The 18858-nt window shown below is 37.3% G+C and overlaps 1 protein-coding gene across 10 annotated transcripts in view; it reads left to right on the top strand.

The window, feature by feature from the left end:
• LOC5575931 (aldehyde dehydrogenase, dimeric NADP-preferring) overlaps positions 1-18858 on the top strand; it is a 105727-nt gene that overhangs the window by 14070 nt on the left and 72799 nt on the right. For all 10 annotated transcript variants that reach the window (XR_002500264.1, XM_021843742.1, XM_021843738.1 and 7 more), the window contains exon 2: positions 4654-5068. Coding sequence is in view for 9 of the 10 variants with exons in the window: in XM_021843742.1 (XP_021699434.1) it covers positions 4702-5068 (367 nt within the window). In the remaining variant the exon portion in view is untranslated. The remainder of the gene's footprint in view (positions 1-4653; positions 5069-18858) is intronic.

Here is an 18858-nt window from a genome sequence, read left to right as displayed (position 1 = left end):
GCAGCTGAGAGCAACGTCGGGTACGTGGGACGGAGTCGACGGAACGATTGGTTCGACGAGGAGTGCCAGGAGGTTTTGAAGGAGAAGAATGCAGCGCGGGCGGTCATGCTGCAGCAAGGGACCCGGCAGAACGTGGAACGCTATAAACGGAAACGGCAACAGCAGACCCGCCTCTTTCGGGAGAAAAAACGCCGCCTGGAGGAGACGGAGTGCGAGGAGATGGAACAGCTGTGCCGGTCTCAGGAAACGCGTAGGTTCTATCAGAAGCTCAACGCATCCCGCAACGGCTTCGTGCCGCGAGCCGAGATGTGCAGGGATAAGGATGGGAGCATTCTGACGGACGAGCATGAGGTGATCGAAAGGTGGAAGCAGCACTTCGACGAGCACCTGAATGGTGCTGAGAGCACAGGCAATGAAGGACGGGACAACGGAGGAAATGCCTTCGTCAGTACTGCGGAAGATGGAAACCAACCAGCCCCCACTTTGAGGGAGGTTAAGGATGCCATTCACCAGCTCAAGAACAATAAAGCTGCTGGTAAGGATGGTATCGGAGCTGAACTCATAAAGATGGGTCCGGAAAGGCTGGCCATTTGTCTGCACCGGCTGATAGGCACAATCTGGGAAACAGAACACCTACCGGAGGAGTGGAAGGAAGGGGTAATCTGCCCCATCTACAAGAAAGGCGACAAGTTAGACTGTGAGAACTTTCGAGCGATCACCATTCTAAATGCGGCCTACAAAGTATTATCCCAGATCATCTTCCGTCGTTTGTCACCCGTAGTAAACGAGTTCGTGGGAAGTTATCAAGCCGGCTTCGTTGACGGCCGATCGACAACGGACCAGATCTTTACTGTACGGCAAATCCTCCAAAAATGTCGTGAATACCAGGTCCCAACGCATCACCTTTTCATCGATTTCAAGGCGGCATACGACAGTATCGACCGCGTAGAGCTATGGAAAATCATGGACGAGAACAGCTTTCCCGGGAAGCTCACGAGACTGATAAGAGCGACGATGGAAGGTGTGCAAAATTGTGTGAAGGTTTCAGGCGAACACTCCAGTTCGTTTGGATCCCACCGGGGACTACGACAAGGTGATGGACTTTCGTGCCTGTTGTTCAATATTGCGCTAGAAGGTGTTATGCGGAGAGCCGGGCTTAACAGCCGGGGTACGATTTTTACAAGATCCAGTCAATTTGTTTGCTTCGCGGATGATATGGACATCGTCGGCCGAACATTTGAAAAGGTGGCAGACCTGTACACCCGCCTGAAACGCGAGGCAGCAAAAGTTGGACTGGTGGTGAATGCGGCCAAGACAAAGTACATGCTAGCTGGTGGGGCCGAGCGCGACAGGGCTCGCCTAGGTAGCAGTGTTACGATAGACGGGGATACGTTCGAGGTGGTCGACGAGTTCGTCTACCTTGGATCCTTGCTGACGGCTGACAATAACGTTAGCCGTGAAATACGGAGGCGCATCATCAGTGGAAGTCGGGCCTACTATGGCCTCCAGAAGAAGCTGCGGTCAAAAAAGATTCACGCCCGCACCAAATGTACCATGTACAAAACGCTCATAAGGCCGGTAGTCCTCTACGGGCATGAAACGTGGACGATGCTCGAGGAGGACCTGCAAGCACTTGGAGTCTTCGAACGTCGGGTGCTTAGGACGATCTTCGGCGGTGTGCAGGAGAACGGTGTGTGGCGGCGAAGGATGAACCACGAGCTCGCCCAACTCTACGGCGAACCCAGTATCCAGAAGGTGGCCAAAGCTGGAAGGATACGATGGGCAGGGCATGTTGCAAGAATGCCGGACAGCAACCCTGCAAAGATGGTGTTCGCTTCGGATCCGGTTGGTACAAGAAGGCGTGGAGCGCAGCGAGCTAGGTGGGCGGATCAAGTGCGTATCGATTTGGCGAGCGTGGGGCAGAACCGAGGATGGAGAGATGCGGCCACGAATCGAGTATTGTGGCGTGAAATTGTTGATTCAGTGTTATCTGTGTAGATGTTAACTAAATAAATGAAATCGGAAACTAGATCAAAAAAGTAGTGATTAGAAATCAAGTGCAAAGTGAATACATAACTTTTTGTGTTTAGTTCATCTTCCGTGGTGCTTTCTTTGCTTCAGGATTTCGTGTTTACTACCACTGAAAAAGAGCCATCTATTGCCTTTTCAGTTTTGAATATCGCCCTATTGGACCCAGAATGTCAAAAACACTACTTGATGTAATAGCGAAGAATATTGTAGAAGATTGTACCATGATCAAAATTAATAAAATGTGTGTTTTAACCATCTGAAGTATATCATGCAATACTGCTTGTATTTCTTCAACATAGCTTGGAGGTAACCACTAAGCGCATCATAGCCACCTATGACGCTGGGCGAGCTGAGGCACATGTCGCATGCATATAAGTGACTGTACGGGAGTGCTGATCTAAGCCTAACTTTCAACAACTGAAAGAGTAATGAAAATGAGATTAAATCCAGATACAACCTTCTGCAATTATGTTCATTAGAGTATCAACTAGTGTATTTGTCATTCTGGGCTTATTTGAACGTGCACAATTAGTATACGGAACGAAACAGTGACATAGGATCAATTTTCAATATATTTGAGACGAATATCCCATACAAACTTCAAATCGAATGCGCCAGCTGGTGGAGCAACCAATTGAGTTGAAATTTTGAGAGAGCGTTTCTCTTACCCTAAGGCTCATATCTAGGGGGTGCCCCGTTGAGTTTTACAACTTTTTTGTTTAAGGGCCAGTCTAATCAACATACACTCCCGTGCATAAGTTTGGGTTCACCCCCTCAAAAACATACAAAAGTGTTCTGTCCATATCTCTGTGATTACACGTCCAATTGAAACTCTCTAAGTCGCATTCGAAAGGCAAAGAGTTATTCTTACTTCGTATGTATTTTTCCAAAAACATTTTTTGAATTTTGTATACTAAATTTTTACTTAAAGTTGTGATATTTTTCAAAAAACACACTGAAAATTCATATTCGATTTCCTCAGCATTGGGTCGACCAAAATTTTAAATCAAAGTGTCATTAGAATCGTAATCTTATATTCTTTGAAGAGACCCCACAAAATTTTGGCGGAAAAATCTGGAAAGTATTCAAAATCAATCAAACAGTCAGTCAAGTCATCGTGCAAAAGTTTGGGTTCACCCCTCAGTATGGTGTATCGTGCAAAAGTTTGGGTTCACCTGAACTTACCTAAATCTGTGAAATCTCAAACCGATCATGTACGCGCCTTTATTTGCGCTCAAAAAAGCTTTAAACTGTTAAAATCGGTTGAAAAATGGCAGAGATATTGACAAAAATGATGTGCATGCGGCTCAGGTGAACCCAAACTTTTGCACGATTTGCATCATACTGAGGGGTGAACCCAAACTTTTGCACGATGACTTGACTGACTGTTTCATTGATTTTGAATACTTTCCAGATTTTTCCGCAAAAATTTCGTGGGGTCTCTTCAAAGAATATAAGATTACGATTCTAATGACACTTTGATTTAAAATTTTGGTCGACCCAATGCTGAGGAAATTGAATATGAATTTTCAGTGTGTTTTTTGAAAAATGTCACAACTTTAAGTAAAAAATTAGTATACAAAATTAAAAAAATGTTTTTGGAAAAATACATACGAAGTAAGAATAACTCTTTGCCTTTCGAATGCGGCTTAAAGAGTTTCAATTGGACGTGTAATCACAGAGATATGGACAGAACACTTTTGTATGTTTTTGAAGGGGTGAACCCAAACTTTTGCACGGGAGTGTACATCTAGCTTTGTAAGATGGTAATGGAAATTCTTTCCAACCTAATTTGCGAAGAGTATATAATAAAAATTGTTTTTGCACCGACTCTATCCTTTCTTCATGTACTATTGAAAAAGGTGACCAAATTATGCCGCAATATTCAAGTATTGATCTAACATAGGCAATAAACAATGTTTTTATTGTGGAACATTGAAGCGAAGCGTTTAATGAAGCCTAACATATTATTGGCTTAATTTATCATAGAGTTATAGTGATCAATGAAAGTAAGTTTTGAATCTAAAATTACGCCTAAGTCTCTGATTCTATTACATTATTCAACATTTTGATTGCCTAATGTTATATAAAATTATAGGACTAAGTATTCCAAACATTTTCATTCACTAAAAATAATTCATGTTGCGCAATAAAACTTTAAATACAAAACTATTTATTTTATATGATCTTAAGATGAGTGAAGATGAATCGTAGCCAAACTTCAAATTTTCAAGAGCACGGATCTGGAGAAACAAACATCCGTTTAAGCTGAAAACTTTATCGATTGGTCACTAACTGGTGGTGACCAATCGATTAGGTTTTCAGCTCAAACAGATATTTGGTTATCCAGATCCGTGCTCTTGAAAATTTGAACTTTGGCTTCGATTCATCTTCACCTTAAATCAATTATACTTCACAGAGGCCTCAAATATCCGTAATATGAATCAAAGTTTATGTTTATGTTTATTAGTTTTTTCCAGCTTAAAAAGTGTATTATTCAAATGAAAACTGTCTCCTACTGTTTCTGGCATTTGTAATTAATCAGTAAAAACTTTTAAGCCACTCTTCAGTTTGATCAACATAAATTTCATTAATAATATGCACGACATTTCTTTATTGCAGATTTATCGACGTACAAAGCGTTATTTTCATCACCGTTGAGTATTCACTATGGATACGCACCAAAAACCGAGTCCCGTTGAATTGGACGAAACCCATCTGTTTGGCATGGTACCGGAGGTGTTGAGCGATGAGAACGAACCATCTCTGGCATCTACGCTACGATTGCCATTACTGGATTCAAAACTCAGTCTTCGATCGTTCTCGCCAGAAGACATCGATAAAAGCTCCGGCATAAGCAGCACCGTGAGCAGCATTGCAACGATCGATAACGTGCAACAGGGGACTAATGACAAAACGAATACGGATGGCGAATTATTCGTGCCAGTTCGAAGCCCAGTCACGGAAAGGGAAGGTGATGGAAGTAATCCGAGCGAGAGTCTCCAAACGGTTGTTATTGACATTGAAAATGGAGAAGGTAAGTCCAAATGTATTTTCAAGCATAACAATCCTGTTTTTACTCGTTAAAAGATAATAAATGTTTCCTTAACTGACACCAAAATAAAGAATCTAAATGCAATAAAATTGTAATTACTATTTCTACTACCACGAAGACAGGTAAAACTAAGCTAATTAGTGAAGTGCCTGTTTAAAATGTGGTGCCGGAGTGGAACCACTTTAACGGGAATTGAATTACATTGACCACCAGCGCGCGAAATTTATGATTGGTTTGAACTAAACACGTGTTCCATACTTACACCTGTGTGCGTTCCATCGTTCACCCAGTCGAGTCACATAAAAGCACGATCCGAAGCTTTCTATGCTGTGCAACATTTCGTCCACACTGTAAACAAAATGCAGCGCAACATAAAGTGGTATACAGTAGCTACAGTAGAGGACATAGGAACACAAATGTTTGATTGCATTTAGACTTTTCTGTACCGGCACTGCATTTGAAAATGAAAACTAGTGTTTCAAATATTGAAACATTTCCTCCAATAAAAGTTCTTACGAATAAATCTAATTTATAGATTGTATTACAATGCATATGAGTCATAACAAGTTAGATGTCCACAGTAGCGTGGGGCGATTTTGAATCGATGTTCTCATTCCGAATAACAGATTTTTTTATGAAAACAATAAATATCGTTTAACAATTTTACGAAAAAAACAGGACCCTTTCTTAGCTTAGTAGTAAAATTCACGGCTACAAAGCAAAACCATACTGAAAATGTTTGGGTTCGATTCGGACTATTTTGCAAATAACAGTTAATTATGATGAACCTTCAGAAGTTTTTTTTAGGTATGGTATTGAGTACACTCTTCCTTAGCCGAGTGGTTAGAGTCCGCGGCTACAAAGCAAAGCCATGCTGAAGGTGTCTGGGTTCGATTCCCGATAGGTAAAAAAAAAATAGAACACTAAGCTGACAAGCAGGCTCTGTCCTAGTGAGGACGTAATGCCAAAGATTTTTTTAAGCTATATGCTTTATTGATTCGAGTTTATCACTATAACATCAATTGTCTTGTTTAGGGGTATCCAGTTTCCTACATATTCTAAGTCTACGTTAAAAAATAAACTAGAATTCAAAGTTTCATTTTTTTCCATGATCTGGAACTATTTTTCAAACAGGTTTGAAGTAAGTATGAAAATCACTTTTAAACTTTGATGCTCCAAATATGTGCATAAAAGTTAACTTAAATATTTTTTTGTGCTTAAAATGATGCTGCTAGTAGAGAGGTTAATTTATATCTAAATAATCATTTTTCCTGTTATAGTGTTCTGATTCATATTACAGATAGCTTCAAATTTTGGAAACTTTACTTTGTACGGTTTTCATGAGCTGTCAAGATTTGGAATAAAAATTGCCGCACCACAAGGCAAAAGTGAGGAAGACAAGTCCCCACATTTTTACATACTTAGATAATTTTTCACATTCCAGTATTATCTCAACAACTGCAAAATTCAGTAAAGTGAATTAACGAAGTACGGTAATATAAACAGTTTTCGGTAAAAGTTTCATCGGAATCTGTAGAGTTTTACAAGAATTTCAATATTTTAATACATCGTACTGTTGTTAACATAGTTGTTGAGATTACGGTACTACTCTTGTTGCAGAATCAAAAATTTTACCCGCCATTCGAAATTTAAGCGTTTCCAAAGCCCTGTAACGGTGAGGAATGATACAGAATGCTTTATTTTATATGGTTTTGATGAGTTATACTTCACAGAGACCTGGGCCCTATAGGTAATACGAATAAAAACGAAACATTCCATACGATGTGACCACGAAAAACTATAACTCATCGACCATCTCAAATTCCAACCAAACTTTCAAATGTTCATTCATTGGACATACAAGGCGCAATTTTCATGCCAATCGTATGTTAATGAACATTAACAGTGAAATGTACATCAGCATAATATGTGAAGGCACAGGATTCAAAACGACAAAGAAAAAAAAACAACCGATATTCGTAGGGAAATTCTGGTTTTAAATAACAGAATAGACGGATTTCACGCCAACTCGACACGCGATTGGCAGCACCCCTTCAGAATTCAATGAAACTTTCTGGATTAATTAAATTCAATTGATCTTAAATCGACTTTAAAGTTTTGAATCTTTTTTTTTCCAGTGTAGAAAATGTGTTTTTATTTTTTCAATATTTTTTTTTCTAAAACTTCAGGAAATTTCACAACAGTCCCCCATACAACACTTTTTTGTAGGTCTTACCGTTTTCGAGTTATACGGGTTTATAAAAAAAGCAAAAAAAAAACTTTGGGACTTAAAAAATTCGATGTTAGAAAAACTGTTTTCCCTAAAATATGCCCAATTTGCAATGTATGGATGACTTTTAGTAAATTTAATTACTAAACTTTTTGCTTAAGGATGATCAAAATCTGAAGTGGCCGTTTTTTTTAAATCGACTTTAAAGTTTTGAATCCTTTGTTTTTTCAGTGTAGAAAATGTGTTTTTACTTTTTCAATATTTTTTTCTAAACCTTCAGGAAATTTCACGATAGTCCCCCATACAACACTTTTTTGTAGGTCTTACCGTTTTCGAGTTATACGGGTTTATAAAAAAAGTAAAAATAAACTTTGACCCTTTCCAAATGTTAGTCTAGATCGATTTTGAAAAACAAAGTATGTAAAGTATCTTAGTTTCACATAGTCTTCACACCAAGAAAGTTTCATTGAATTCTGAAAGGGTGCTGCCAATCCCTTTGTCGAGTTGGCGTGAAATCCGTCAATATTGTTACTCAGTTGCACTTGAACGAATTGATTTTGATGATCGGTTGAAATAAATCACAAGTACAAGAGATTGCGAAACAAAGTTACAAATTTAATAAACATTGCGAAAAAAAATTATACATGCGAGACAATAAATAATACCAGTTCTAGCAATACTCTATGGAAAAAATTAAAAACTATTGGGGTTTCCAATTCCACTCTAGGTAATAATCAGTTCAATAATTCAGCTGATGAAATCAATGCCTCTTTTGGAGCAAATTTCACAAATAGTGAATCATCGCTTCCTGTACCTTCTCTCAATGCAAATGGTTTTACGTTTTCTAATGTCACAGCAGATCAGATTTGGCTTACAATGCATTTAATATAATCAGATGCAGTTGGACTGGACGAAATACCATTACGCTTTTTAAAAATAGTATTCCAAATGATGGCGCCCATTATTTGTTATGTATTCAATTTGTGTATTGATTCCAAAAAAAATCCGAACTCGTGGAAAATTGTAAAAGTTATACCGATTAGAAAAAAGCCACACAATTCGGATTTGTCTAATTTACGCCCTATAAGCATTTTGTCTGCTCTTTCATAAGTTTTTGAAAAGCTTTTGAAACAACAAATTTTATACTTCATTCAAAATAATGGCTTGCTAAGTGATATTCAATCCGGATTCAGATCAGGTCATAATACTACTACTGCTTTTCTAAAAATCCATGATGACATCCATAAAGAGATTGATAAAAAAGGAATTGCTCTTCTGTTATTGATAGATTTCTCAAAAGCATTTGATCGGGTATCCCACAAAAAACTATTGCGTAAACTTTCTGATAACTTTAGTTTTTGGAGAAGTGCCATCAATTTAATTCAATCTTACTTAACAAACCGGACGCAATGTGTGTCAATAGATGGAATTTTGTCCCAGTCCATAAATATAGTTAGTGGAGTTCCACAAGGGTCAGTTCTGGGGCCCTTGCTGTTTTCACTATACATAAATGATTTGCCATCAGTAATTCAGCATTGTCAGATACACATGTTTGCTGATGATGTACAGCTGTACATTTGCTCTTCAAGCTTGCATATAAATGAATTAGTTCAAATGATGAATGCTGATCTTCAACGAATTTTGAATTGGTCCAATAATAATTTGCTTCCCATAAATGCTGGAAAAACAAAAGCTATCTGTATTACTCGCAAGCGACTAAGTGATCCAAAGCCTTTCATTTTTCTTGGTGGAGACCTAATTGATTATGTCGATAGGGTAGTTAACTTAGGATTTGTCTTAACAAGTGACCTTGAATGGGATAGTCAGGTTAATCACACTTGTAGTAAAGTCTATGGTAGCTTATGTCAATTAAAATTGTCTTCAAGCATGCTAAGTAGGGATATTAAGCTGAAACTCTTTAAATCTCTTGTCTTGCCTCATTTCATTTATGGAGCGGAATTTTTACTAAACGCTTCTGCAAGATCCATCGATCGTTTACGGGTTGCTCTTAATAGCTGTGTCAGGTACGTCTTCAATCTTTCACGTTTTTCTAGTTTTAGACACTTACAAAACCAGCTGCTTGGATGCTCACTAAAAGACTTCTTGAAAATGCGTACAGTTCTAACAGTTTTCAAAATAATAAATTTTTCGTCTCCCAATTACCTGTATGAGAAATTGCAGCTATTTCGTAGTTCCAGAGCCAGAAATTTGATTATTCCACGTTACAATACATCGCATTATGGAAACACTTTGTTTGTGAGGGGCATAGCCATTTGGAACATGCTACCAACACAGATTAAACAAAATTCTACATTGATTGGATTTCGGCGAGATTGCATTGCCTTCTATAATAGGGAGATTCAGCAACATTAAATAGATTATGATTTTTTTTTAGTAAATAAGATTGTTTGAATTAATAGATCAAAACCGGTTGTGGTAATTTAAAAGGAATTTGCCTTACTCTACAACGATCTATAAGAAATAAATAAATAAATAAATAAATAAAATATGTGACGATATAAGTTATTACCTATCTTGTAAATGGGGTGCATGACTGACTTCTACACGTTGATTTTTTGTACCATCTTCTTCTTCTTGGCATTAACGTCCCCACTGGGACAGAGCCGGCATCTCAGCTTAGTGTTCTTATGAGCACTTCCACAGTTATTAACTGAGAGCTTTCTTTGCCAAAATTGCCATTTTCGCATTCGTATATCGTGTGGCAAGTACGAAGATACTCTATGCCCAGGGAATTCAAGGAAATTTCCATTACGAAAAGATCCTGGACCGACCGGGAATTGAACCCAGACACCTTCAGCATGGCTTTGCTTTGTAGCCGCGGACTCTAACCACTCGGCTAAGGAAGGTCCCATAGTCCCAAGGTTTTTGTACTATAGATTCTTTGTATCAGCTGGTACATAACAATGAACCGGCTTTTCGGGGCTTATCTGATTGACTCTAGCTCCGATCTGATCACTGTCAGCTGACCTATTGTTCTTGAGATGTTGGATGATAGGGAAAGTGAACCAGTTATGGCCATAGTGGTTCCCTATTTGACCATTTGTGATAACGTTCACTTTTTAAGTCTTTTTGAATGCTTTAACATCAAGGTATATCTTAAATCTAACTATTATTGCGGTGAAATTTAAAAATTTGGATTCCTTCGCGGAAATAACGCACAGTGAGCAATCTCCGCATTGAACAAATGAACCAAAGTAAGCATTGCATTGGTACACCGTTTCTAAACAAGTGAACATTTGAATGGCTGAAGTTTAATCCTAAACTACTTTTTATGGCATCTTGCTTTATTTCAATTGCAATAATTAAATTTGGCAATTGTGAGTAGTTTGACAAGCCTTATGAATCCATGAATTTTTTTTTTTTCTTTCTTTATTAACGAGATTTTTAGCCCTGGGCTAGTTCATCTCGGGACCAACGGCTTTACTTCCCTTCCGAAGGAAGTCGTCACTGAAATTTTTAGTGACTATCTCGGCGATGGTATTCGATCCCAGGTCCTCGGCGTGAGAGGCGTGTGTTCTAACCACTACACCAGGTCCGTCCCCTATCCATGAATATAAGCAATTGATAATCGATCAGAAGTTTTTCTTTCGTCATTCGGATTTGAAACCGGTCCCTTCGAATGTTATTAAATTTGTAAAAGCGTTGGGGGAATTGCCCGGAATTGTTTTTGGGGAAGGATTCCTATTTGTGCCGTTTGGTCGTTGAGTAATTTGTAACATAGATATTGTCGAAGCATTTGATACAGCTGACAGGAACTCCTCAGAGACCAAAGATTAAACATAACTTCAAGTAGGGTAGGTGTACCAGTTGTGGCCATAGTGGTTCCCTATTTCGCCATACGTAGTAACATGAGTGTCTTAAAATTTTGAAAAGTTTTTTGTGTTTTAGCAGTAAGATATCCCTGGGCTTGGGATTATATTTTCCAGGGAGCGATGAATTTTGATAATTGATCGCTGTTGTTAGTAGTTTTGATAAGATGTTGGGTGAATTTCAAAGCAATGGCAACCTTTTTATTACAAAATTTAGATTTTATCTTCTGACCTAAAAATTCTGGTTAAACTACTGTACTATGCAGTTGGGCTGCACTAGGCTATCACTCATCAAAATTACTTTCACTTCGGGAAAATATAATTTCAAACTGGCGAGAAGATTACGAACTGAGGGTGGGTTAGGAGCACAATCAGACCCTTGAATGTGCAATGTGGGGTGATAATTGGGAATGCCATTGACGGTTTGTAATCTTCTACGAGGTTTTCGAAAACCAACAGGGCGCGTGCACCGGGTTGCGGATAGGAGCAAAGGGAGATCAATAGCATCTACCTAAAATAATAGAGCAAAAAGCCGTTCCATGATTAGGTAATGTTTAGCGATCTTCTATGGTGTTCTAGTACTATAAAATTCTTCACTCACTGGGAATTTTGGCCTTGATAATATCAATAGTGAAAAAAACATAAAATAATACCTAATACATAATAAGTACAATGTAGCTTCAATGTAGTAATAAATGAAATAAAATCAATTTTCTATACTTGACCTGGTTTTGAAGACAATCAATGAGTGAAAGAACTACCTATTAGAAAAGCCACATCAGCTAAGGCTATACATATACAAATGTTGGTCATAGGGTCATGGCGAGCATTCGGTATGTATGTCTATGACTGATTCTTATCTAATAGGGGCACTAGAAGACCACGCGGACAATTTCGAAACAAACTATTTTTATACATCGGTCTTACGATCCGAAAGGCTCAGCTATGCTGCAAAGTCATTTTAAAAGCTATTCATTACTACTGTTTAATTGTTTATAATTCTAACAAAACTACATAATTAACTCATTACTAATCACTGTTCCTATATTCTCTTTTTCTCTCCTTCTTATCTGTTGCATGATTATGATCATCACTAATATAATGCATGAGCATGCACAATAAGAATAATTTCAGGATTGAAAGCAGTACATGGATACCTGGATAGAATAGCTTCGAAAAGGGTGCTCAAAATATAATATTTCTGATCAGGGAAGTATTATTATGACGGGTATGTAAAATTTTTCCATTATTAACACTTAGATCACACAAACAAATTAACTAATAATATCAAATATTTTTATAAAAATCAGCATCGTCAATCAGTGCAAAAACAGATAAAGTTTGTAAAGTTATCACCATCGATTGAATTGCGCTCTGTATAGTAATGTTCAATCAGTATCAAAATCTCCTAAAGCGTCGCATTGTGCCATCAGCAGCCCTTAGCATCACTCTCATATTGTTATTATTTTGTCGTTTATGAAATTTCTAGAAAGCGATCAGCATATTCTTTCTTACTTGTACAATGGCCGATCTATTTGGAATTTTAATAAGTCAAATCTAACTTCAAAACTCAAATTAAATTGCTTTCAGCACATTTACATTTTGCAGCATTAATCGCATTACTGTGTCAAGTCTTCTCCATTCCCTATACCCTACCCCAACCCTTCTTATCCTTTCCGATGGTGTTCAAGTGGTCCGCATAGACTTTTACGGCCATTACCTATCCCTTCCCCCGGCTTTGGACTGACTTGCGCTCTCATTGCCCCACCAAACGCTGCAAAATGAAAATGAAAATGAAAAGCAGTAAGATATAGTTTATATCTTGATGTTAAAACATTCAAAATGATTAAAAATCTTGAAGTCATCCGAATTATGGCATATGGCCAAGTAGGGAACCACTATGGCCATAACTGGCACACTTTCCCTAGCTCAAGATCAGAGGTGACTTCGATGATTTGGATGGAAAATTTAATGATAGATCGAACTCGATTGTCCAGGAATGAAAATCTTTCTTGCAACGCGTAATACAACACACACAAGTTTTCAAAATTTGAAGTCATTAAAGTAATCACGTATGGCGAAATAGGGAACCACTATATCCATAACTGGTACACTTACCCTATATTTTATTTTGCTAAGTGGTGCTCATCCGTTCAGATGTTTGTCAAGATGCTACTTCGACCTTCTCATAAGTCTCTAAACTATCATCAAAAATGTTCCTATTCCGATTTCTGCGCGTTATAGCTCATGACAAGCGTTTGCAAGATAAATGGTGCTTCCGATGGCAGTGGTGCATTTGAACTAAACGCGAACGAAAAATGAACGGAACGTGTTCCATTTTTTTGCATTAGAACGTAGTACCGTAAAACGGGGTAACTTTGATAGTTTTTTCAAAGAAAACTTCTATTTCAAAGAATTACTATGTATATTTTTAAAACAAGTACTGACATCCTAGCTATCTATTGCACTTGATAGATTGTCAAAAAAATATTCTGAATGAATATATAATTTTTCATATATCGAAAGTCGGTTTTCTGTTTTGGGGTAACTTTGATAATGGAGTATAAATCGAACTAAATTGAGTGAATTACGGAACATTTATAGGGCGTAGCATACCTCTAGGCGTTTAACGCTATATGAAAATTTCTGACTTAGATTACAAAAATGGTCCCAGTTTGTAAAAATGGTTTTCGCTAAGAGATTTGAGATTGAAATCATGTTCTACTATAACTAGGCTGTCAAGGATAAGTGACGAACTTATTATGACTTTATCTAATAGTGATCGTAGAACAGATTGTTTGTAGGCGTTGCAAAAGTGCTAAAATCTTGTAAAATTTTAATATTTGCATATAAATCCTGAAATGCACTTGATTCCAACGAAAATAGCGTTGACACAAAGTGTCATTCTAATACTCTTTACTTTTGCATTCGTTTAGCTTAACTGATTAAGAGAAACTACGTTATTTCGTTTAATATGTTGTGGGTCTCGCACTATCAAAGTTACCCGCATTATCAAAGTTACCCCGTTTTACGGCAGTCAATAAACTTCCCAGCTTCAGGCCACCACTGCCCCGTTCAATTCAAATCAGTGATCAGAGCTCACATGCAAGTCTATTTAGTTAACAACACACTCAACATATAGTTGAATAGCGGAATTTGGGGCAAGTGTGCCACCTTAAGCAAATTGTTCTCTAACTTTGTCTAAAGCTCATAGAATCCACCAATTTATCCTCATGATGTTAGTTTTACATCTTTTCATAACCACTGTGCCATTTAAAAAGAAAATAATTTCAAAAAGTATTAGTTTTGGAGCTTCTCAAATATCATCCAAAATAACCTATTTTTCGACGCTATGGGGCAAGTGTGCCACCCATATGGGGCAAGACGGCCACCATATGAAAATCGTATATAATTCCACTTGTAATGAAATTTTCTTTATTTCCTATTAATAATACTTACAAAGCAGATGCTAAAACAAGAATTAAGTTTACCATGATAAGGGGATGCTTTATAACAGGATTCAAAACATGCGTAACTCCCTATTACTCAATCCGAGTAACTAAAATGGTTATTTTTGTCTCCACAATATATGTATTACCCTTATATTACGGCGAATATGTATAATATTAGTCTAGATCAGCACTAAATAACGGTAAAATATTGATGTAGATATGTAAAACTGTACTTAATAAGCCGAAAAACGTATTGAATATTGAATATTCTGAGAAAAAATCACTTTAGGGGGCAAACATGTCAGTTATTCCCCTACTATACTTCAGAAATTACTACTGGTGCCTCATTTTGGTTTATTATTATGATTCTGTTGAAGATGTTTACATTTTTATAAATTTCACTCCAACAATTTTTGTTTACCAAATAGGTGGCACACTTGCCCCAATAGGTATACATTTCAACCAAACTGGATTTCGTTGGTAAAACTAAATACTTTTTTGATTAAAATGCCACAATAACTTACACATTTGAATAGTTTCACGATGTACAGTACGTTAGAAAAATCTGGTAATAATTGACCTTTCACCATGCTATTTAAAAACAACAAAATCTTATAAAATTCCACTCAAATTTGGTTGTCTTAGCACAAGTCGCTGTAAATACGTAAAAAATAGAGCAATTTTCATCATATTTTGATCATTGTATTGTGAACTATAAGGGAACATATTGTTAAGCTCAAAAAGAAAATATATATTGTAGTTTTTATAAAAAGCAGGGGTGGCACACTTGCCCCTATGGCACACTTGCCCCAAAGTCCGCTAATGCACATTTTTATGTCTTGACCTGTCAACAAATCCTTTTGGCATGGACATATGTGATGTATCCGTCAAAATGAATTCAGTTCAATTTTCGGCTTAATCGGGTTCACATTTTTTAACTGAACAATCATCAAGCCTACTTGATCTCTCCGTTAAACAGTTTGAACTGGAAAGCAAACTGAACGCGTTCAAATGCAATACTGTCCGCTGGTAACTTCGTGTTCTTGCTGACGGAACAGCTGTTCTAATCTTCTTGTACTGTACTTCTTTGAAACGTTGTGTCTTCTTTCGTTCTTGTTTTTATTTATAGCGTTCCACCCTAAGTTGTAGTACTTTTTTCCGAATGTCGTTACTCTGAACGCCAGCTCCCCGAATAAACCATTTTTAGTTTTTGGCACTCATAATTGTCATAACTTTATACATTTCAAGGTGGTGAACAAACCGGTCATCTGATATGGACCCTGTAGTGAAAGTTTAGATTCTGCATAAAAGTGAAAAATAGCTCCGTTTACTACAGACCCTTCTTTATTTGATAGGCGGTTCTTTCGAGCTTCACTGTTTTCTGTATTTTGGCAATATATGTTTAGTTCAGAATGATCAAATATCTTCGTCCTTTGCTTGATTACACAGCATAACCAATATGACACTTTTGCATGTCTCAAGGATTAAATTATGTGTCTTCCCGACTAAAGGTACATAACAAAAATATAATAGGATTTTATCAGAATATGATATGCATATCTTATTATGATATAATTTTGTTAGTCACCGTTATCCACAAAAAATATTGAAACAAAAATATATCATATTGTGTTATTTTTATTTTGAATATATTTCTTTTTGTTTATTTTTAACAATTTTATAGTAAAATTAAGTAAACATTTGTGCATTTTAATCAACTTGAGTTTTTTAATCAAGCGAAATATATACTTTTTATTTGAGAAAAATGAAAGATAAATTTCTTGGGTTTGTAAAACCAGCCAAGGTGGTAACAAAATGTTATTATCTTAGTTTAATTATTGACTAATTGCATGTGATTAAAAAGTGACTTGTTGCGACTTTAAATTCCTTGTTTTATATAAAGACATAAAATGTATGTCTATTGCATCGAATATGAAGTTTTAGTAGAATTTTTATATATGTAATTGATAAAAAACTGATTATAATCATATATGTTTCTGTCTGTTAAAATTGTAACAACCTATGTTCGATAAAATCTTCATATCATAATAACATAAGCTAATATAATTTTGTTATGTACCCATAGTCGGGTTGGTAGTGGATTTGGGTCGCTAAATTAATGTCGCTCTCAGAAATGTACCTATACGTCACAATTTTTAGCTACAGGTCGAAAAAGTTGTATAAAACACCGGTTTAACTGATGTTTACATGAAATTCAAAGTATAATTTGTCATTTTTTGTAGATCTAATCCAGCAAGCATGCAAAATAGGACTTCAACTTCATTTCAGATATAATTTGATTGAAATTGCACAATAAAATTTAGATTAAATCGATTTTTTTAACATGCTTGCAGTCTCCAAAGAAATCTCTTCGTTTCTCCCCAGACAACCAGAAGTCGCATCAAAGTTCAAGTAATCACTCATTTATCAATACAAATAATATCAAACTCACCAAACACGATGGATAAAATCGTCAGATTGATGAGTTTCCTCGCATAAAACGCTTTTTTCTGAGTTCATTTGTACATTTTGTTTCGTCCCGTACACTCGTACAAAGTAAGTCGAATCAATCCGCAGCAGCTGTCAAAACAACATTTGTTATCATATGTTAAGTCGCATAAGATCACAGGTTAGTTCGGTTGAAAATTTATATGCTCGCAATGAATGCTATCATTCATCACATAATATATGTATGCACGTATATCGCCTCCACTTTTGTACGTAGAAGGCCTTTTCGCGACATCTTATAAGTGAAATGTTGCCCGATACATTTTAATTGTCTGGGTCTTATATGGCATAATACTTTCCTGATAAGTATTGTTATACACATAAAGTTTCAACTCAGAGGCAAATTAAGTAAATAAATTGCCTCACAAGTTGGCAAACTTGCATGCAAATTGATTGATATAGTCAAATTTTGCATTTTCAACAGCCAATATCTCAAAAACTAGACGTGCTACAACATTTTTGAAGGCGGTAATGGATTCAGCAACCCTTATTTATGTAAATAGCGGTATTTTGATGCTTGAGACAAAAACGTGTTCCACAGTGTTATCGTTCGTTCTAGCTTACCGCCCTATTACTTAAGACTGAATTGTATTTTTTGAACTGCTTCAGTTTTCGAGGAAACGAGTCATACTAGAAACTAGCGTTCGGGGAAAAATAGTACAATATCCATACTTTACTTGCTCTACTGGCTTATCCTAATTATCTTTTTTTACAAGGGCGAAATCTGCAAACAGATCCCCTGAGAAGGTAAGTCAGGGAATGCGGGGATGACGCATTAACGACGACCCATCCGCTAAAACCAGCCCATGCACTGTACTTGAGTACAGTGCATCAACCTTGGCCTCAGACCAAGGGGTGGATCACTTGTTTGATGCACATCAAATGTGCATTGATTTGCATCAAATGCATTTTTTCGTGATTCACATCAACTTAGCCCTGATGTTGAAAACTTCATTTTGTTATCATAGTAACGCGTCTTGTTTGTTATGAAAGGATTGTAGGGAAAGTTGCCGGTCCTCAGACCCTTTCTCTCAGGAACCACCTTACGGTATTTCTTCGCAGTTGGGCCAGTGCATATAGCACAACACATGTAGCAGAAGTAGACTAGGCAAACTGCTTCTCCAACCTGACTTAAACAATGTCACAAGGGTCCAGCCTCGGCAGGGCTAATCTGTACTCTTGGTGCGCAATAGGCGTTGCAATTCTAACATAATGGAGTGACAGCCGTAGTTACTGCATTCCAGCACTCGGCATCCGTACACATTCTCTCTATAATATCGTCGGGGGACGTGTCCCCTCCGCATGTAGCGAGCATGCAACAGCTCACAACAATGAAACGGGGGCAATCGAACACGACATGCTCCGCTGTGTCCTCCACACCAGCACAATTGGGGCACGCAGGAGATTCTGATTGACCAGATTGGTCCTCCATACCTTAGTATGGATAGCCCTATGCTTACCAGTAGCTTGGGTTTGCTGGCAATTATAGCAGAGCTGTTAGACATCCTCGAAAGCACCGCTATACCCGTAGATGCCCTTTTACAGGCATGTTCAACGAGGCTAGCGAAGCTGAGTTTGTCAATTATCTGAAATATTCCTAATACATATACACTTGGGTGATTTAAAAAAATGATAATACTTCACACCTCTTATTCTAGATCAAATTCTTAGTGTTCTCTTAAACTTTGAGCTCATTTGGATGAAAACTGTGACTGCACAAGCCTCTTAAGCTTGAATGGGAAGGAAGCATGC

Source organism: Aedes aegypti, chromosome 2 (assembly GCF_002204515.2).
Source record: "Aedes aegypti strain LVP_AGWG chromosome 2, AaegL5.0 Primary Assembly, whole genome shotgun sequence".
In the NCBI taxonomy this organism is placed as follows: Eukaryota; Metazoa; Arthropoda; class Insecta; order Diptera; family Culicidae; genus Aedes; species Aedes aegypti.
Note: the sequence above shows the minus strand (reverse complement) of the source record. Positions and strands in the feature narration are given on the sequence as shown.